At 50.4% G+C, this 22313-nt stretch overlaps 1 protein-coding gene across 2 annotated transcripts in view; it reads right to left on the bottom strand.

The window, feature by feature from the left end:
- Nucleotides 1-21519, bottom strand: part of Esrrb (estrogen related receptor beta) — a 203999-nt gene extending 182480 nt beyond the window's left edge. Inside the window, exon 1 of one of the 2 annotated variants that reach the window (XM_004649392.2) lies at nucleotides 21320-21519. In XM_004649392.2, the coding sequence (XP_004649449.1) occupies nucleotides 21320-21321 (2 nt within the window). In that variant the 5' untranslated portion in view covers nucleotides 21322-21519. Of the gene's footprint in view, nucleotides 1-21118; nucleotides 21195-21319 lie in introns of those variants that run through there. The other variant, XM_012947668.2, reaches the window with a different exon arrangement.
- Nucleotides 21520-22313: the final 794 nt, after the last annotated feature.

The raw sequence follows: 22313 nt of genomic DNA on the forward strand, positions 1-22313 counted from the left end.
CAGTGGAATAATATCATCACCACCCAAAGCTTCTCTTTCTTTCATTCAATCTTTTGTTCTCCCTCTTTCTTTTCCTCCCTCCCTTCTTCCCTTCCTTTTTCCTTCCTTCCTTCCTTCCCTCCCTCTCTCCTTCCTCTCTTCCTTCTTTCTTTCTGAATGAGACAGGGTCTCTAGCTCAAGCTGGCCTTGAGCTTCCTATGTAGTCGAGGATGGCCTTGAATTTCTGTTCTTCCTGCTTCTACTTCCTTAGTGTGGGGGTTCCAGGTGTAGTACCCTGCCTGATTTATGCTGGGGACAGAACCAGGGCTTTGATCCTGTTAGACAAGCCAGTCTCCCGGCTACATCCCCAGTCCCCATCTGTGGAGGTTTGATTCAGGTGTTCCCCATAAACTTAGGTGTTCTGAATGGTAGGTTCCCGGCTGATGAAAATTTGGGAATTAACGCTTCCTGGAGGCAGTATAGTGTTGAGAGTGGGCTCATGGGTGTTATAGCCAATTTCCCCTTGCCAATGTTTGGCATACTCTCGTCCACCTGATGTGGGCCAGGGGGTGATGTCCATCCTTTGCTCATGCCATCGTTTCCCCCTGCCATCATGGAGCTTCCCCTCCAGTCTGTAAGCCAAAATAAATCAATTTTTCCCCAAAAAGCTGCTCCTGGTTGGGTGATTTCTGCCAGCAGCGCAAGCCTGAGTGCAACACCACCCAACGCTTTTATGGGCACAGGCACCTGGGCAATCTCGGCCCGTGAACTTGAGCGAGGAAGGCACCCGCAGAGCAGAGCTCTGAGCCGGTTTCTCCTCATGCCTCGTCTCCGTGGTCCCCACAACAGCCCCACGGGACTAGCTTTTATTAGCCCCACTTGCAGATGAGAAAAACCAAAGTACAAAGAGGCAGATGAGCTAGTTCTCCAGAGACCAGAAAAGCAATAAACACCAAAGCCAGCGCTCAGGCCTAGCTTTGCCCAAGTCCAAAGTGTGGCCTCTTCCCACTGCCGTCTGCTGGCGGTGGCCCCCAGGTTCCTGTGGACAAGCGTGGCGTCCATCTGTATGAATCCCCACCGTGTCTCGAATTTCTGTGCTGCTTTTGGCTATGGCAGCAGCGGGCACATACTGGAGACACTTCTGTGGGCAGGAGCCTAGCAGCTGGCATGCAGAGTGAATGCCCAGGGCCCTGAAGGGTTGGAGCTGGCGTCTTGCTCTTGGGTTTTACATCACCACCAGGGAAGGGTAGGAGGAAGTCTCTCTTTTTTGAGGTAGGGTCTCTGTAGCCCAGGCTGACCTGGTATTTGCTCTGTAGTCTCAGGGTGGCCTCAAACTCACAGTGATCCTCCTACCTCTGCCTCCCGAGTGCTGAGACTACAGGCGTGTGCCACCATGCCTGGCAAAATATCTTAATATGAATAGAGATTTGATTTGAGGTCGGAGTGGAGGTGGGGCTGCATCCTGAAGAAATGCCATTGTGGGTGGGTGGAGGCCAGGAGGGGTTGCGTAGGGTGAAGAGTTCGGGCAGAAAGAAGCCTCAAACCCTTGGGGACTGACTGGCACGAGCTGGACAATCGAGTCACAGAGCCAGCATATATCCTCATGGGCCCACCTCCCATGTCACAGTGTTCCCAGAAGTGGGTGGTGTCCAAACCCTGTGGATCTACTGATAGAGCATGGCTACATGGGGGACTAAGTTTGAATTTGAAATTGGCCTTCATCATTTCCCTGGGGCTGCCATTCCCTTGGTGGACCAAGCAGGGAGCCCCTGCCCCCTCAGCGGCACCCCAAAGATCCCACTCACGTTGGGGACGAAATGCAGCAATACACAGGGAACTCAGCCCAGCACGCTGATCGTGGTCCTTTTCAGTACAAGGCCCCCTGCCGTGTACTTGCCCATACTCGGGTCCCCTACCTTTTCCCCCTGAGGCAGCCAGGATGGCCACAGTCCATGACAGAAGGCAGGTGGGATGACCTCTCTTCCTCCATTCCTACCCCGACTCAGTTTATGTTTTCAAGGCCAAAGGAAAGAACTATTCCTCCCGTGTTTTTCTGTGTAACGCCAGTCTCCTGCCTCTGACACCCGAGCTGCCTGGGTTGCTGGCATTCTCTACCTTGCCTTTCGCAGAAGGGCCAAGCCAGGGGCCCAAAGACTCCACTGCAGGGAGGCAATTGTGGGGGTGGGGGAGCGGTGGCTGAATCTGTTCAAAGGGCCTGTGAAGGTGGCAGGAAGCTGCCCTCCTCCACAGAAGAGGAAGAGATGATTCGTCCAGCTTCCAGCTCTGTGTGGAGTGAAAGCATGCAGGAGGAAGTGATTCTCTTTCTCTACTAACGGAGAGCCTGATCCAGGACAGATAGAGGAAGGAAGAAGAGGAGGAGAAGGAAGAAGGGGGAGGAAGAAGAGAGAATGGGAGAGGATCAGCTCAAGTTCTGGGCCTTGGGTAGCCTGGAATCTTCCTACCTAGGGTCCTGGGCTCCGTAGTGGCTGGACCCTGGGTTCAAACTGAAGAGGAGTGCACTTGGAGCCAAATCCTAAAAGGACTCGTATGGACATGTTGGGGATGAGGCTTGTGCCAGGGCACCCTCTCTTCTGCTCTCTGATGCGGATGTTTCTGGAGCCCTCCCTGGCTCCTTTGCCTTGGTACTTTCTCCCCATCAGCCGCTATAGCCTTCTCCTGAAGATTTCACTGGACCAGGCGTTCCCACTTGGACCAGAAGGGCCTGGGAGGGTAACTTTCAACCAATCACTGACTGATTTGGGGTAGAACTGACCCAATATTCTGGCCTGAGGATGGGAAGCTCCGTGGTATCCTTTACACTCCTGAGCTCCCTGGGAACCAAGTGGGGGCTGATGCACAGCGGAACCCACATATTTGATGGCACCTTCGCATGGTCTTTCTTCCCTCACCTCTCCCGGGTTCCTCCAAGAGCACACCTTCGGCATAGCTCTTGCTTGGAATCACCGTCAGGCTTTGCTCTGAGGAACCCGGTCCAAGACAATCTGTTCCCCTGGCTCCTTCCCCGCATAGCAGGGTTACAGTGGAACCCACCAAGATGGAAACTGCCCAAAGTCACCGGGCAGACAGCCTCACTCCCCCAGTAGTTGAAAAGGTGCCATCTGAGTATAAATACTTCTGGGGGAGATTCCAGCTTTGAACCTACAATGGGTTCAGAACCCAGGAGGGTACTCCTGGCTCCCCTTGGTGCCCTCCAGGCTGGAGATCCAGGGCCTAGGACAAGGCCGCCAGGCAGAAAGCCAATGCAGCCGGAAGCTCACCTTGACATCCTGTTGCTACGCTGCTGGGGACTTGATGTCTTCACAGGCATCACAGAGTCTTGTTGTCACACCCCAACCCTTCTGGAGAACTTTACTAACTTTCCTAGGAAAGGAAGAGACCAGGGCGGGGGAGATGGCTCCGTTGATAAATTGCTGTCTGTTTAAGCCTGAGGTCCTGAGTTTAGATCCCCAAGCATTCATGCACAAGTTGAGTTTGATGGCCCGTGCCTGTCATTCCAGTGTTGAGGGAGTCAGGAGACTCCCTGGGGCTTGCTAGTTACCTAGCCTAGTCAAATAGGTGAGCTCTAAATTTACTGAGAGACCCTGTCTCAAAAAGAAGGTAGAGAGTCACTAAAGAGGACATCTGACAATAACCTTTGGCTCCCATATTTATCTGCACACACACAACACGCAAAAAAAGAAAGATAAGGACTGGAGAGATTGCTCAGTGGTTAAAGACACTTGCTTTCAAACTCTGACAGCCTAGGTTTGATTCCATAGTACCCAGGTAAAACCAGATGCACAAAGTGGCCCATGTATCTGGAGTTCATTTGCAGTGATAGGAGGCCCTGGTGTCCCTATTCTCATTCTCTCTCTGTCTCTCTCCTTGCAAAGAGACACATAAAAATATTAAAAAGAAAGAAAGGTAAGAAGGAGGGAAGAAAGGGAGAAAAAAGAGAGGCTGTTCTGGGGATGGTAAGAACGCCACAGAACCAGGGAAAACAGTCTTCAGGGTAAGTGAACAGGCTACAGACAGGAAAGGGGGGGGGTGGGGAGATGGCTTAGCAGTTAAGGCACTTGCCTGTGAAGCCTAAGGAGCCATGTTCAATTTCTGTCCCGATCTCATGTAAACCAGATACACAGAAGATGAGGCATACCTAAGGGTGCACATACCCACTAGGTGGTATGTGCAAGCATCTGGAGGTCAATTGCAGTGGCTGAGACCCTGGCATGGCACTTCTCTCTCTCTCTCTCTAAATTAAAAAAAAAAAAAATGCTCAGGCTGGAGAGATGGCTTAGCGGTTAAGCACCTGCCTGTGAAACCTAAGGACCCTGGTTTGAGGCTCGATTCCCCAGGACCCACGTTAGCCAGATGCACAAGGGGGCGCACGTGTCTGGAGTTCGTTTGCAGTGGCTGGAGGTCCTGGCGTGCCCATTCTCTCAATCTCTCTCTCTCTCTCTGCCTCTTTCTCTGTCACTCTCAAATAAATAAATAAAAATAAAAATAAATTTTTTATAAAGCTCACCACCGGATTGTCCAAGTATCTCCAATAGTTTCACTGGGATTTCTGAGGGGGCACATGGGCCTAGGGAGGAAACAAACATGTCGGGGCTCTATTGATGACAACCCTGTGACAGAGTATGTGTGAGGATTCGGGGACTAGGGGGATGACAGCTTGAGTTCTGAAATCTCTTCCTGTGAAGGGGACATGGCACAGCTCAAAGCACAGCGTCTGTGCGCATCATCGGGCAGCCCCTGGGGCCCCAGCCCTGTCCAGGAGGACAGCCGCTGTCGTGAGCTCCTCTGCAGAGAGAGGGGAAGCAGAGGAACAGCCGGATCCCGGCGAACCCGGGTCTGCAGAAGGTCACGGATGCAGAGGAGAAATAATTTGTCCCAAATGGTGAGCGCATGTTGGACTCCATCCAAGGTGGGGAGACATTTTGACTCGCCTAGGGAATGTGATTAGCATCCTAAGAGCCAAGGTGGGCGGATCAGGAAGGAGATCAAGGTCGCAGGAGAGTGGGTAAAGGAGGAGGCTGTGACCTTGGCAAGACCCTGCCTCTCTGCCCTCCTCCTTCCCTCGGAAAGCCCACTGGTGGGCTAAGTTAGAGGAGAGCCTGCAGAGAGGGAAGGGCACATATGCAGGAGACAGGCTGATATTTGGGGCGAGAGAAGTGATGGCCCGCCAGACTGGCACTTGTGGGAAGATGCACTCTGAAAGAGGATGGTGGGGAAAAACAAAATGTGACACAGGAAGAAGCAGAGTGACTTCTCCGTGGGTGGCCAAGGGAGGAGATAAAGCCTGATAGGTGGGTGAGATGGGAATGGGAGGGTGTCGCATGGAGCAGGAGAGACCCGGAATGTGTGCTCTGGAAGTAGTTTCTGACCCCTCCCCCCACCCCACCGCGTAGCCACAGGTGAGGTCTACATTCTCCCACTGTGCTCTGTGGAGATGCTGAAAACGATTTCTGGAAAAGCAAGACTGTGAGACTGGCAAACATGAGCGAAGGAGGCTGAACAGGAGGCTTTCTTTTTCTTTTTTTTTTTTAATTTTTTTTAAAATTATTTATTTATTTATTTGAGAGCGACAGACACAGAGAGAAAGACAGATAGAGGGAGAGAGAGAGAGAATGGGCGCGCCAGGGCTTCCAGCCACTGCAAACGAACTCCAGACGAGTGCGCCCCCTTGTGCATCTGGCTAACATGGGACCTGGGGAACCGAGCCTCGAACCGGGGTCCTTAGGCTTCACAGGCAAGCGCTTAACCGCTAAGCCATCTCTCCAGCCCCAGGAGGCTTTCTTGATGCCAACCTTATGATGGAATGTTTGCAAGGATGCAGGGACTAGGGGAATGATAACGGCAGGACTGAAATCTATTGTTAAGGGGACACTTGACACATTTCAAAGAGTTGGAGAGATGGCTTAGTGGCTAAGGCACTTGCCTGCAAAGCCTAAAGAGCCCCCAGGTTCAATTCCCCAGACCTCCGTTAACCAGATTCACAAGGTGGCGCATGCATCTGGAGTTCATTTTCACTGGCAAGAGGCCCTGGTGTGCCCATTTTTTTTCTCTCTCTCTCTCTGCTTCTCTACTTCCAATAAATAAAATATTAAAAAAGATGGAAACTTAGAAAATATCGGACCCAAGTTCAATATTTATATCAGTGATACAAAAGGGGGAGTTGAAGCTGATGGCTCAGACCTATAATCCCATCTACTCAGGATGCTAAGGCAAGAGGATAGTAAGTTCAAGTCCTGCCTAGGACTTGTAGAGTGAGTCCAAGGTTAGCTTGGGCAACTTGGCAAGATCCTGTCTTAAATTTAAAACATAAAATAAATAAATAAAAAGGGTTGGACAGGTAACTTAATGGCAGAGAGCTTGCCTAGCATGGTGAAGCCATATGTTCCATACACAGTACCACTGTGATGGTCAGTTTTTATTGCCAACTTAACTGGATTTAGAATCATCCAGGGGCTGGAGAAATGGCTTAGAGGTTAAGGCACTTTCCTGTGAAGCCTAAGAATGCATGTTTGAATCTCCAGGCCCCAGGTAAGCCAGACGCAGTGATGCAAGCATGCAGCGTTCCACATGCGCCATAAGGGGACACATGCATCTGGAGTTTGTTCATAGTGGCTGAAAGACCCTGGCACGCCCATTTTCTCTCTCTGCCCATTTCTCTTTCTGTGTCTCTCTCTCTCAAAAATAAAATAATAAATAATAAAATAATAAAAAATAAAAAATAGAATCATCTAGAAGACACACTTCTAGTTATGTCTGTGAGGGTATTTCCAGAGAGATTTTTTTGAAAAAGATATTTTATTTATTTATTTATTTAAGAGAAAGAGAGAGAGAGAGAGAATGGACATGCCAGGACCTCTAGCCACTGTAAATGAACTCCAGATACATGCACCACCTTCTGCATCTGGCTTACGTGGATGCTGGGGAATTGAATCTGGGTCCTTAGGCTTTGCAGACAAGCACCTTAACAGCTAAGCCATCTCTCTAGCCCCCTTTTAATTTAATTTTTAATTTTTATTTACATATTTGAGAGACAAAGGGAGAGAGAGACAAATAGAGAGAGATGGCACACCAGGGCCTTTGGTACTGCAAACGAACTCCAGATGCATGCACCACCTTGTGTATCTTCCAGTCCTTTTTAAAAGGAGATATTTTGTTGACTTATTTATTTACTTATGGAAGAGAGAGAGAAAGAGGCAGATAGGGAGAGAGCCCAGAGAGATTTAACTGAGGAAGGAAGACCTTCTCTGTGGGCAGCATCATTCCACAAGCTGCATCACTTGCTTTCTCAGCACTGGGACAAACATATCCAACCAGAACCAGCTGATAGAAGGCAAACACTTCTTTTCTTTTGGCTTACAATTTTGAGGGAGAATCCGTTATGGTGGGAAGATCATGGCAGAAGCGGAAAGCTGGAGTCACATTGTCACATTCTTAGGGAGGAAGTAGTCAAGAGAGGAATGCTAAAGGCTAGCTTTCTTCTTCTGATACAGTCCAGGTGGTGACACCCACGGCTAGGATGGGTACTGTCACTTCAATTAAACTAACTGAGAAAACCCCTCACCATTGTGACCATGGCAGTTAAGCACCACATTGACCATGAATGTAAGCAGCCTCTCTGCTGCTGCCGTGCGTTTCCCGCTATGGTAGACGGTATCCCCCAAATCACAGGCCAGAAGTTCTTCCTTCATTAAGTTGCTGCTTGTTAGAATTTGATCATGGCAACAAGAAAAGTAATTAATACAGTAATACAACCATACACACACACACACACACACACACTCACACAGTATTCATATTATCTCTTGGCTGCCTGTTTGCACCGAGGACTATAGGAATCTGTGGAAGATGGTATCAGATGGTGGCGTCACTACCTAGGTCATTTCAGAACAACAGCCTTCATCTCAGTGCCTCAGTTTCCTCTCCTGTAAGATGGGAATAATCACGATGCCTACATCTTTCAGTTCTTACAAAGGTAAGTAAAATAAAGGATGGAGAGTGCCCAGCATATACCAGACCCTTTGAGATGCCTCTTTTCTTCTCCCACACTCAGAAGAGAAATTGCAGAGGAGGGGGCCCAAGGGAGCGTCCAGAGGCCAGGTGAGCACTGAACAACAAGGAGCAGAGCGATGTTGAGAAAATGTCACCATTAGGTCTCAAGTACTAGCTAATGTGAGCAGGGACTGTCAGGGAAATAAAAGTGTCTTCACAACACAAAGCCGGAGAAAGATAGGGATTCTTAAAGCTTTAAATTCATGATGTGGCTCTCATGCAACATGAAACCTGCAGGTTAAAGAAGAGATGAGGTTGTAGGGGCGGAGAACAAAGCTTGTCCCCAGGCTCGGTATGGAAATGACAGAGACCCACGACCACCTGAACTGTGGAAGTCCAACCATCAGATCTGCTCTTCTGGGAGATTTGGTGCAGGACTAGGGAAGGCCCGAGATCAAGGGTCCAACATCTAAAGGAATCACTTTGTAAGTTTTATAAAATAGCAAAGACGGTGGAGAAAGGGGGCACAGAAACCAGTAAAAGTATACTCCAGGACCTAAGGGAGAATAGTTTAGAAATAAGTTGGACACAGTAAAAAGAATTGTCACATGGCGATTAATGATTAAAAAAAAAAAAATCAAGGCCATTTAGTAAGAAATACGAGAAAAATCTTTACAAGGGAGCACATAGGGACAGAGAAACCGGATGAGGCATACTTTGTGCTCTGAGGACTCTTTATTTAGCAAGTCTCCAAATGTAATTTTTTTAAGTTAATAGAGTAAGATAGACAGTGGTGGCGGGTGGGGCGGGGGTACAGAAACAGTAGCGTGCTGGCTATGTAGAGAAGCAGACATGTCTGTTAGGAAATCGCCCTTCCTAAGCAGCATCTTCAGTGATTTTACAGACAGCTCACTTCACATACTCTTACTTAAAGGAGCTTCTTGTTCCTACGACAAATGCAAGAACCTCCATCCCGACCAATGAGGGTCACGGGGAAGAAACCAAAGGCATCAGGCACAGTGAGGCGGGCCCACAGCATTTCCGCAAACAGCCGGGTCCATTCCGAGTTGGGAGTTGGTCTCATTTCTTCCCATGGTACCCCTCCCACCCCCAGGGTACTGTGTAGCCTTGGCTGGCCTGGCACTTGTTACAGAGACAGGCTGGCCTGGACCTCACAAAATCCCCCTGCCTCAGCCTCCTGAGTGACTTACCACCACACTGGCTTCCCTGGTGCAGTCAAGGCATGTTGGGTCCCTGTCAAATCCAGTCACAGTACTGAGAGATGAGAACCGCCCCCCCCCCAAGTCCTTACCCATAAAGCCCCTGTCTTTGGACACAGCTATAAGATAATTCCTGCCCAGAAGGTTATAGATATTCAAGACAGGACCCAGAGCAGTCCCTGGAAATCAACTGTCCTTTGTCCTTCCGACAAAGAAACCGAGGCAGAGGGAGACGAAACAGCTTGTACAAAGCTACCAGGCAGTGGCTTCTGGAAGCTAACGGAAAGGATTGCTCAACATGTTGATATAAAACTCAGTTTTATTTCTATAAACAGCCTGGTTGCCTCCACAACAGTGTCCTGCTACATCAGTGGAGTGTCATATTTCAAGGTAATATTGCTGATATTTTTAGCAAATAGATTCCATGGGTTTAATTATAATACATTCTTTCTCTTTCTCTCTCTCTCTTTCCTCCTACTTCCCACCTTAATGCTTAGGCAAATTTCTTCCCCCAAAACTCCATCGGGAAAGTGAACAAAGGAGGATCATGGGGAGGCTAAAGTAGATGCCCGTGGGTGGCTGGTGGAGAGTACCCTATAGGCATATGACCCTGCTCCCCTGACGTGGGTATTTCTCATTCTCATGCCCATCCTAGGTCGGATTCCTAGTTAATGAGTGGTTTTTAATTTTGGCATGTCTTAACACTTTATGTAAGAGTTAGGGGAGATGGCTCAGTTGGGTAAGAGTGCTTTTTGAACAAGCATGGGGGCCTGAGTTGGATCTCCAGCACCAGCATTAAAAATGGGGGGTGGGGGCTGGAGAGATGGCTTAGCAGTTAAGGTGCTTCCCTGAGAAGCATAAGGACCCATGTTCGACTCTCTAGATCCCACGTAAGCCAGACGCACAAAGGTGAGGCAAGCGGAAGGTCACGCGTGCCCACTAGGTGGCACAAGTGCCTGGAGTTCGATTGCAGTGGCTGAGGCACTGGTGCGCCAGTTCTCTCTCTCCATAATTAAAAAGAAAGTGAAAATAAAAAATGAATGACATTAGCTCCAGGCTCAGTGACAGAGCCCTTCCCAAGGAAATAAGCTGGATGACCAATAGAGAAGGAGGCCTAGTGTCCACCTCTGGCCTCTGCATGTATGTGTATGTGGTACATGCATCTGTACACATGTGTACATACACCACACTCACACTACATAGCGCACGCACAAGAAGGAAGGGAAAACATTGTGTAAATGGTTTCCAATCTCGCGCTCCTTCCCACTGGGCTGAAAGTGGTGCTAGATCCCAGCTTCCCAAAGAGCGACGGCAGATGGGCGTCTGAAGGTGGAATTAGCTCGAGTCATTACATAAGGGTGTTCTCAATTGAGTGCCCCAGAGTAAATAGTAATTACATGTTCCTTCTAGATTACTCTCAGCCTGAGACGGGGAAGAAGAGTCATGGATGACTGACCACAATACCCTGAACGTGCACACGTGCACACAAACACTCAGGCTGGTCACAAGTCTAGATTGAGAAATTTCCCCTAAGAGTGTGATGGCGGTCTCTTGAAATACATAAATCAAGCCCCCTTAGAGGCATCAGAAATTGCCCTTTCCTGTTCCCATTCTTCTTTCCTTGCTGAGTACTCCCTGAAGACGTCCCATCAAATGCATAGGAAACAGGCAGTCTCCCCCCTTAGTGACTCTTTCCAGGGAAGAGGAATTGGACCCGCACAGAAAGCACACTGTGGGGACTGAGAATGCCCCCGGACCCACAAGACAACTCATTCAATCCGCTTCCTGCCTTCGCAGCACATCAGCAGCCATGTGCAGTGGTCTACAGATGGCAGCTTTCCCTGTGAGGTCCAAGGGTGGGCCAGCACATCCCAAGTCCCAGATGCCCAGTGACAGGGCACCCAGTGCATTAAACTTTGTGTCACTATGATGACATCCCTGACAGGATAATGTGAGGAAGGAAGGACTTATTTTGCCTCACAGTTGTAGAGTTGGCCGTCCAGGTTTCCTGACTGCTGTTTGGGGGCTGCAAAGAGGAAGAACATCACAGGAGCAGGGCTGCTCACCTCGTGGCAGCCAGCAAGCAGAGAGGAGCGACAGAAAGAGGCCAAGACCAATATACCTTTACGGGACCCACTTCTTCCAACCAGGCCCCACCTTCCACAGTTCTAGCACTTTCCAATAGCCCAGTAGAATTGATCAGTGGACTAAGCCACTGATGAGGTCAGAACCCTTGCCACTTCGTCGCAGGAACCACGGCCACAGACCCCCCAGAGGCGATGTGCCTTACTCACGTAGGTGTCTCTCGATGCGGTCAGGTTGACGACCCACGTGAGTCACTCCACTCAGGGTCGGTGTTTAGGAGGTCGGTGGCTATGTACACGCAGCACTTTCAGTGGGGAGTTGGTGTGTGTGGGGGGGGCAGGCATGTCTTTACATCACCTCAAGAGTAGCGCCTTTGGGGGCTGCAGAGATGGCTCAGTGGGGAAAGTGCAAGCGTGAGGACCTGGATGGGGACCTGTGTAGAAGCCTGATGCTGTGGCGGACGCCTGTAACGCCAGCGTGTCTATGGTGAGAAGGAGAGCAGAGACCGGAGACTCTCCAGGAAGGTCAAGGGTCAGCGAGCCCAGCATGTTCATGAGTGAACAATGAGAGACCCGCCTTAAGCAAGGTGAAAGGGGAAGACTGACACATGAAGTTGTCTTCTGACCTTCATATATGTGCTATGGTACATGTGTGCCTACACTCACACACATGAACAAACACACACATATACCCCAGAATTTAAAAAAAAAAAAAAAAAAGCCAGGTGTGGTGGCACACACCTTTAATCCCAGCACTTGGGCAGCAGAGGTAGGAGGATCGCTGTGACTTCCAGGGCAGCCTAAGACTACAGAGTGAATTCCAGGTCATCCTGGGCTGGAGTGAGACCCCCATCACCTCAAGAAAATAAAAAAATAAATAAAATAAGGCTGTTACTTTTTGTGATCTTTGTCAGCTGGTCACGCGGACTCTGGGAAGAATGAGAGGACTGTGAAAGTTTCCTTCCTCCTGACCCTTTTGGCAAGGGGTCCTGGAAAGTGACGGGAGCAGTCAGTGTGCCCTCTCCTTCACCACCACCGCTCTAGAGCTTATAATCCAGCAGGCACTGCCCAAGGGGCTTTTACCAGCTTCTTGACGTCCTTACTGCGCTGCAAGGCAGTTGTTATCTCCCTGGGGTTCAGATCAGGAGACTGAGAGGGACGTGGGGCAGTGGCAGCCAGGTGAGAGGTAGGTAAGAGCTCTGCCACTTGGTTCTGAAGCTCACTTTTTCCCCAAATGACTTCACAGAGGCCACCACACAGGGGTGAAGAGTTAGGCTGCAACCTGTACCACTCTTCAAGGATCGTTTCTTCAGGGGGTTTTAGGTTTGTTTGTTTGCTTGCTTGCTTTTTTTTGGTTTTTGGTTTTTCGAGGTAGGGTCTCACTCTAGCACAGGCTGACCTGGAATTCACTATGTAGTCTCAGGGTGGCCTTGAACTCACTTGATCCTCCTACCTCTGTCTCCCAAGTGCTGGGATTAAAGGTGTGCGCCACCACACCCAGCTTTTTTTTTTTAATATATTTTATTTTTATTTACTTATTTATTTGAGAGAGAGAAAGAGAGAGATAAAGAGGCAGATAGAGAGAGAATTGAGCACAGCAGGACTTCCAGCCACTGCAAACGAACTCTAGACGCATGTGCATCTGATTTACATGGGTCCAGGATCCTTTGGCTTTGCAGGCACACTGTGCCTTAACCACTAAGCCATCTCTCCAGCCCAGGTTTTTTTTGTTGTTGTTGTTGTTTTTTATTTTTTGAGGTAGGGTCTCGCTCTCACCCAGACCGGAATTCCCTATGTAGTCTCAGGCTACCCTCCAACTCACAGTGATCCTCCCACGTGCCACCATGCCTGGCAGAAAGAGACAGAGAGTGTGCACACCAGGGCCTCTAGCTGCTGCAACTGAACCCCAGATGCGTGTGCCACATTTTGCATCTGACTCTACGTGGGTGCTAGGGAATTGAACTCCAGTTGTTAGGCTTTGCAGGCAAAGCCTTAGCCACTGACCCATCTCTCCAGACCCTCTGTAGGTCTTATTTTCACTTCACACCAAGCTTATGAGAAACTCAGAACAGAAATGGGCCCCATTTAGCCGGTAAAGAAAGCCTGCTACAGAGAAGTGAAGGACGTGCAGAGGCAGTTCCCCTCCCAGAGGCCCACTGCGCTCCCTCCGGTGCTGCCCAAGGACAGCGGCAGACTTGGAGGACTGGAATGCCGGCTTCTGCTGAGGGGACGAGTATGAAGACCACCCAGGCACCAAAGCAGAGGCCTCTGCAAACTGAAAACAAATATTAAGACCTGTGGGTCTAAGCGGGGCGTGGTGGCGCACGCCTTTAATCCCAGCACTGTGGAGGCAGAGGTAGGAGGATCGCCGTGAGTTCAAGGCCACCCTGAGACTACATAGTGAATTCCAGGTCAGCCTGAGCTAGAGTGAAACTCTACCTCGACCCCCCTCCAAAAAAAAAAAAATCTGTGGGTTTATCTTGTGTAGCCCTGACCAGTTTCTTCACCAACTCCTTAGTGTGCTTAAAGATGATAGCGTGAAGACAAGAGTATGGTGGTAAATCCCCAAAGCCCGGGAGGATCTGGATCTGGATCCATGACCTTGGGTGAGAGGGCCACAGGCTCGCTGACCTACCCCAGGGGGGCATGGTACAGGGAGTAGCCTGGGCTTATCCTAAAAGCATTTCTAAACATGTAAACATTTAGAGTTAGAGGACTTGAGAGCTCCTGCCATCCTACTCGCATTGACCGAGGGGCCTACGCTCCTGGGAAAGTGTCTCCGTTACCACGGGCCGCGGGGCTGATTGACCGGGCTGTGCCGGGCACCTGCCTCCTCCCAGGTCACCTGCTCCCTTCATGCTACCTGCCTCCTCGCGTGGCAACAGGCTGTCCTCTCAGGATGGGAGCCATCTTCCCTCAACCCAGAGCCTCTGTTTAGATGAATTCAGTATTCAAGTTGATATTTCCACATGACTGGATTCCCGGAAAGTCCCAAAGAGAAGGCATAAGGATGTCCTACGCACCTTCACCCCGCCCCCCTGCAGCTGGCGTGTGCGCACACAGCCTCCACGGCTGTTACGCCACTTTAGACACACACGGGGCAGAAGGTCCCAGCTAACACAGAAACAAACAATACGTGACATTTTTTTTTCTCCTGTCTTCTGCCGTCACCCTAAAACACGCGTGTGCACACCCCACTTACACGGAACCTGATCGGCAATAATTTCACTCCTGAATATTGCTAGAAAGATCACTAAACCAGACCAATCAATTGTCTCAGCCAGCCACCCAGTCCCCACGAGATGCCTGGACTTCGTGGCCGTCATTGAACCCTCAGCAGCCTGAGTTGTCAAGCCCTGTCTTCCCAGGGAGTGCAGAAATGCTGTTCTGGGAAGAATCCAGTACCTAAAATGATGTCTGTAACTCGACACCTTTCAAAGGCCTTGTCTGTACTAATGCAAGCAGACAGTCGGCGAGGCTTCAGAGGGAAGGTCTCCCTCTTATGTGTGCCCCCCCCCCACCCTCCGGGACCAGAACTGGGGCCCCACAGAATGTGAACAGCTAGAGGAGCCGGGTACTGTTCAGAAAGGGGAGAGGCAAGAAAAGAGGGAAAGAGTCGCAGGAGACATTCTAGTTCAGCAATTAAATCTGACACCAAGTTTGACAAAGCTTCTTTACTGGATAGGACAAAATTCCCTGGAAGATTCACATAGGAAAGACCAATCTCTCTTTCGCTCTCTCTCTCTCTCTCTCTCTGGCAGTGGGAAGGACAGGGAGGTGAAGGGGCTGGGGCAAGGACCTGATCAGTGGGTCATGAGCTGCTGTCATAGTTCATACAGGTGGACAGAGCTTCGAGTCACTCCTCCCATGATGAAGCAATCAGACATGCCCTGTAAGAAAAGAGATTCTGCCATTCATTTGTGTGTATTTATTGAACATGTGTGCCAGCTATTTTATGAAGCACTAGGTTCCTGAAAGGGGGCTAGTAAAGAAGCCAAAAGGTTGCCAGGGACAAGTTGGATGTCTGCTAGCGCCTACCAACTGCTGGGCCTGAGAGCAGCGAGGAGGGAGGGAGGACAAGGATCGCCTGGCAAGTCTGGGGGGCACCATGGCTCACGTTCAGGATTCAGTCACTGCAATGAGGACACAGGGCTGGGTAGACAGCTCAAGCATGAGGGCCTGCGTTTGATCTCTTGTGCCCCCGCTGAGAAAGCTGAGTGCGGTGCGGGCTTGTAACCTTAGCTCAGGGGAGGTGGAGACAGATCTGCAGGGCTCATTGGCCAGCCGGTCTAGCCGACTTGGTGAACTCCAGTCCTGGGATCGAGCTGAGGTAGATGGCACATGTGGAAAGACACTTGAGGCTGTCCTCTGCCTCTACATGCATGCACACACTTACACACACACACACACACACACACACACACGGGCGCTTCTCAGTGGGGAAAGATAATAAGAAGAACCCATGGCATAGCAAGTCCCTACACAGAGATACATACAGGGTGCTGAGGGCTCAGGATGGGGGCATCTCACAAGAGGGTATTCCTTGCAGGAGCTTGAGTGGGCCCACATGGCTCTGGGGTCCATTAGTCAGAGGAGTACTTTTAAGAAGCAGGAGGTTGGGCTGGAGAGATGGCTTAGCAGTTAAGGTGCTTGCCTGTGAAGCCTAAGGACCCAGGTTCGATTCTCCAGGTCCCACGTAAGCCAGATGCACATGGTGGCACATGCGTCTGGAGTTCGTTTGCAGTGGCTGGAGGACCTGGTGCACCCATTCTCTCTCTCTCTCTCTCTCTCTCTCTTTCTCTCCCTCTCTCTGTCTCTAATAAATAAATAAATATAAATACATCTTAAAAAAATTAAAGGAGCAGGAGGTCACAATGGCATTTGCTTTATATCCATGCCTGACCTGGCCTGCACTGTAACAGCTCAAACAAGTCTCGTAGAGTGTGGGGCACAGAAGGGTACAGGAGGGAGTCTGAGCCCCAAGAACCAAACTGCTCACTGGAATGTGACCAGGACCCAGAGAGTGGCCAAAACCTATTTCTGCAAAGTGGAACAGAGTCAAGCCTTTCCCTGACTATGGGATACCATCCAGGGCCCAGCTGCCCACTCTGCCCTCTGACAGGTTCAAGGACTTCTCAGGATATCTTGCCCTCTACTTCCCAATGGATGGCCCGTGGAGGGACAGCTAGCAGTCTTGCCTCAGGATTCTGCTTAACCACGGCGTCAGGGCTAGCAGCCCTTGCTAAAGGCTTGGGGCCTACCCTCAATGATTACAACCTCATATGTGCAGAAGCCAGTTCTCCAAAGTGCCCACACTGGTAGGGCCCGGGGCTTAAGCGCGTCACCGTCCCAACAAACCCAGGAGGAACGTTCCATTGCCATGTTTCTTCAGCAGAGGTGAAAAGAAAGACCTGAAGGGGTTCAGTGGCTCTGGGGCTGGGATACCAGGGTTGGCTAGCTGAGTGGATGGTACAGTCTTCAACCACGATTCCATACTGTCTACAGAGGTAGTACTTAGGGTAGGTTGATCCACCATGTGCTGGGCCAACACGGGGGGCGGGGTTTAGAGAGGGAGCCGCAGCTCTCTCCATAGCCTCGTGGAGACAGAGGAGGGCTGGGGAGATGGCTCAGTGGGCAAGAGCGTTTGCTGTGCCAGCAAGAACACCTGAGCCCCAGCCCCAGCGCCTCTATGATAGCTGAACGTGGCCATGCACGCCTACTATAAACCAGGTCCTTAGGGGGCAGAGGTGGGAGAATCACTGGGGCTCACTGGTCGGCCAGTCTGACAGAAGAACGGAGCTCTCCAGGTTCAGTGAGAGACTCTGTCTCAAAGAAGTAAGGCAGCAGAGGGATACACGGGAAGACACCTGAAGTTCCCTCTGGTCTCCAGCAATGCGTGCGTGGGGTGTGCTTCTGCACGCACGCGTGCATACACCATACGCACACCCGGAATGGAGGACGGGGGAGCAGAGGGAAGAGACCTCACAGAAAAGCTGCTGGGGGTGTGTGAGGAGCACTACCTCAGCACGGAGAACAAGTACAGGCCTCGGGCCACGGGCATCGAGCACCCACAGAAACCAAGGGCTGACCTCAGAAAGCAGAGGGGGAAAGCCCGTGTGAGAGAGACACAAAAGGTGCTGACATGGCTGGTGGTGGCCGAGGGAAGGACAATGTCACAGCACATTCAACATGACCACATCAGGCCCTGCCCTTCCTAGCCGGAGCAGGAGAGCTCACTGTGAGGCCCAGGGCCTGTTTGGCAGCCGCAGAGCTCTGACGCCCCCCCTTCCTCCACCGTGCTCCCCGAGAGCCCAGGGAGAGAGAGGCCAGGACACTTGCCTGGGCTTTGCCTGACCTCAGCTTGGCCTTGACATTGCTTGACCTTGGCTGAGTCAGTCGCTCCTCCTCGCTTTCCCAAGCTGGAGATCAAGGAGTTCTCCACCTGGCACAGTGTGCCAGGAGCCTGGAGGGCCTTGGGGAAGAGAGCCGGGTGAGAGAGCCAAGCCATCAGTGATCATAGGGTCTGGGAGCCACGGGAGGGAGTTCCCATCTCAAGGGGAAGACCAGAGCCCTCAGCATGTTCCTCGCTCCTCTCAAGCAGCCAGAGGGACCCTCCAGCCGCTGCCAAACTGAGCCATGCTCCTGCCTCTTCTCACCTACTGGCAGGAGGGAGAGACTGATTTGTGGGGCATTGTAGAGCCCCCCCGCAGGTCTTTGGTGAACCATCAACCCTGGTCTACTGTGGGGCTTTCCCTAAACACTTCAGCCAATTCCAGCTTCGCTTTGTGAATCCATTCCCCGTCTCTCCGCTCTCTCCTCTTTTCTCTCTCTCCATCCTGCCTTCCACTTTGCACAGCAGACAAGTTCTACAGCTGCCTGATATGCTGGTGACTTAACTGGTTTCATTTTTTTTTTTTCTCCCCAGCAGCCCTGAGGGGTTTTAACTCTTTCCTCCCGCAGAAACCCAGCTTTTGGAGTTGAAGGTTTAAACTCTCACTGGGAGACTCATAAATATTCGGAGTCACTCTCTCCCTCTCTGTTTGATTAGGAAATGAGCCTTTAACTCAATGTAATCCCCAAGCCATTAACAAAAAAGCCCTCAACAGCTCCACTATTAGAATTTCACTCTTAACCCGCTGAGGATTGAATTAGATTAACATAACTACCCACAATCTGAGTTTATTTTCTGTGCCAGATAGAAATGTGTTTTCAGGAAAGAGGAGAATGGGGAGGGAATGGAGGAGGGAGGGAAAGAAGGGAAGGATAATGAAATGTAAAAACAGTGATAAGAAGGAGATGGACAGAGATATTGTTAAGTGCAATGATAGGGAAAAGGAGCTATGTCATGGTCTTTGGTTTAAAACCCCTGCCAACTGCCTTTTAAAAAAATTGTTATTATTCGTGGATTATTTGGAGAGACTTCAACTAACTACTAAAATGGTTTGAATCAGGGCTGCGTGCACTTTCCAGGGATTTATAACTTCTTCCTGGGGATTGACAGTCCTGCACCTGAGCTTGTCATTTTCCAAAGCACCTGCTCGTTGGTCCCACTGTCCCCAATCTGGGAAGGGGTCAGGATTGGGTTTCAGAATGCCCGAGGGACAGAGGCCTCATAAAACCCACAGCGAATGCACATACCTGCTCGTCTGCATCCACAGCCATGACCTCCGCCAAGGCTGGGGTGGGCTGGACTCAGCAGACGTGAAGTCGCAGCCAGCCAGCGCCCGTGACCAATTGCATTTAAGAAATCAGTTTGGGGAAAAAAAAATGAGTTTGATGGGAGCTTAGACCACATAAAATTAATCGTTACTGAAGCAGAAAGTAAGTAATCGAGGCTGCCTTATGCAAATACACTGAAGTTTTCCCCAAGTGCATCTCCATGAGGAAGTTAGTGGGAGAAACCCTGAACATAAGGACCAAAGCCAAGTCCTCCATCACCCTACCAAGCAAGCCTCCAGCCCACCTGTACACATCTGCAGATGGCCTAGGCGAGGGCAGTTCGTGAGTCTAAATGTTCCCACAGCTATTCTCCTCTCTGGGCCTTGAACACTAATGAGAACACAAGACTCTCCTCCATTGCATTCAGCCACGAGTCTCAGCCAGGCAGGCCCAGTGTGCGTGCTGGGGAGGAAAGGGAAGGATTTGCTCTTGGACTGGAAGGTTAAAAAAACACCTGACTTTCTTTAAAGAGCTACTGAGCTCTGAAGGTCCAGGAAGTTCAGCTTTGCAAATAGTGGACTGCTCTGATTTCTACATGTAACATCTCAATCACTCGACTCACATGAGCCTTAATTAACAATGACCCACCAAGTCCCACTCCAGCATCATGGAGGGAAAGCTTAACAGGGTTAAATTAAGCAAATGGAGACCATGAAATAGGAAAATAATAATAATAATAACCCTACCGGTAAAATTCACTCGGGCGCCCTACCCCCAGGATTTCTTATTTTCTACAAGGTTTTAAACGATGAAATTTGTCCCCCTTACTCTGTATTCTGGATTTTTATACTGATGAACATGGCCTTTCTACATGAGCATGCCACAATCACTTTCTAAGTTCCTTTTACTTCCTGACCTCCATAATAGTGAATGAATGGATTCAAGAACATTAATAACTCAAAATAAAGTGGTAGTTAACTTAAAAAAAAAAAACGAAGAAAATGGAAAACTAAGGTTTCATAAAAGTCAAAATGAAAGGAGAATAAATTGCCCGTAAACATACGCGTGGACATCCATGTTATTTAACTTGCATGAACTATTTTGTGGATAAAACTATTTTGTTTGTAATCAAAAGCAATTCAGACTGATTGACTTTGATGCTTCTAAATTGTTGGAAAGATGGCTCCTTTCTGAAGACATTGTCCTCTTAAGCAAACAGAGAAGTAGTTCTCAGCAGGATAGCATCTGATGACCATTACAAAAGTAAATCAAAACCCATCTTGGAAAGACTCCAGGTACATGTTAAAAGTTGCACACAGTATACATAGACATCATCACATCATGTTTTAAAGTTGAGGATTCCTGTTGCAGCAATGATATAAATCCGGTCTCCCCGAGTGCAAGAATGTTCCAAGGTCCCCAGGCAGCTCATGGAAGGTAAGCTCTGGGGACACAGAACAGTAGCCGGGTGGTTGCGGTTGGTGGGGGGCCAGCTCCCAAGCCACCTGATGCACACACAGCCTCCGCACACCCCTCGGCATCGCCTGAGACCAGCCCGGCTTTGCCAACACTGGTACTATTAAGTTTCCGGCTCCATGAAGGACATAGAGCGATGCGCTCAACAGCCCTCCACACCTGCCTTCATCCTCGCTGACCTCAGCCTCTCTTGTCCAAGCCCCCTTTCAGAGTTAGGGGAGCACACCCCATGGGTGAGCCAGCAAAGCAGACCGGCAGCTCTCCTCTCCACTTCTCAAAGCAGACCCGCTCCATGGAGGTGGGGGAGAAAGACAACAGCCCTTTTCCTTGGAGGGGCTCTAAACAAGCTGGTTTAGAGGGGCCGTCACGACTCTCCCCAAACCTGGCAGCGCCCAGGGTGCCGCTCCCCAGTCTCATAGCACCTGTCATCATCACCCAAGACCCCTAAGAAGTGGGGCTCCTCCCCCAGCCCGTCACCTTCCCCAGCTCTCCAAACACTAGGACCTGCCAGCAAATAAAACTTTTCACGCTGGGAGACAGAGCTACCCCCGCCGAGCCGCGGGTAAACTTTCCCTTGCCCTTTTGATTTACTTGCTTTCTTCCAGCGAAAACAAATAAAAATCAAAGGGAACCTACTGATTCCAAGTGAGTTTGGGGAACCGTCCCACCCCAGCCACGCAGAGACCCTCTGACCTTCCCGTGACAGTCTGAGAGAGGCAACATTTTGGCCACGCAGGGATGTTTTAGAGTGCGGAAACCGGGATGAAAGAGAGGCGTGGGGAGATATTTTTATCCAGAGAGGGAGGGAGGGAGAGAGAGAGAGAGAGAGAGAGGTGTAGGGAGAAGGACAGAAGACAGCGTGGGAGGGGAGGAGGGAGAAGTTAGTTTACTTACATGCTCTGGCTGGCTAAGAGGACGGGGCTGCTATGCAATGGTCACCTCAGGTGTTCCAGTGGCCGATGACTCTTTGCTTGGCTCCTCCAACACTGACACCAGCTGACAGTCCCCTGTCTGTGTCTCTTTGTGACTAAGGACACAGTACTCCCAACCTATAAATAGATCTCGACTCCGTGATTGATATAACAGGCAGCTGACAAAAAAAAAAAAAAAAAAATCCCACAACCATAACCAGGTCTTAAGCAAAGCGGCAAAAGACTCCGGACTTTCGATCTCACAGAGCCCCGTGCAGGTTCCACAGCCACCTATGGGCGCAGGAAGGGGGGACGTGACATTGTGTCGTCAAGTGGGGGAGGACCTGGGTTGAGCAAGCACTGGGTGTTTCGGTGGGGTGGGGTGGGGTGGGGGAAACGTGGAAGACAATGGCTTCTCCAGTGGCACAGCTCACTCCGGTCACAGGAGAGCCTGGTAGGTGCCAGTCTGTGGAATGCAAGGAGGAGGTTCTGACCTCATGAAGGAGAGGCCCCCTGAATCCTGAGCCCAGGCTGTCAGGGCCCGAGTCAACGTCCTGACTTGGGAGCATTCGTCAGCTCAAGTGCTTTCCACGAAAGTTTCCATCCCTCCTGCCAAATCAGGAGGCAGGGAGGGAGCAGAGCTCTCCCAGCTCAGAGGCCAGAGGGCTTGTTGGGGGCTAGGCAGAAGGCCCCCTGGAGGATCAGGAGACGAGGCAGGGCCTTTGCAAAGGTAGGTGGCATTCTCTGGCAAAGAAGGGCCCAGTATTGAAAGCCTTGGGGTTGCTGGTGACTGCTTTTTCCAGAAAGGTTTTCTAGGAGCCCAAACTCTGCACAGATCTCTTTGGAACAAGAGCCCTAACTGAAATATCGAAGGGTTTGGGCTCTAAGGAATAGCCCCTGCTTCAGGGTCTGCAAGATGGGGCAGCCCACTTCTGGGACCTGAGCTGGCAGGGTGGGGGAGGGTGAAGTTTCCAGAA

Source organism: Jaculus jaculus, chromosome 7, assembly GCF_020740685.1.
Source record: "Jaculus jaculus isolate mJacJac1 chromosome 7, mJacJac1.mat.Y.cur, whole genome shotgun sequence".
In the NCBI taxonomy this organism is placed as follows: Eukaryota; Metazoa; Chordata; class Mammalia; order Rodentia; family Dipodidae; genus Jaculus; species Jaculus jaculus.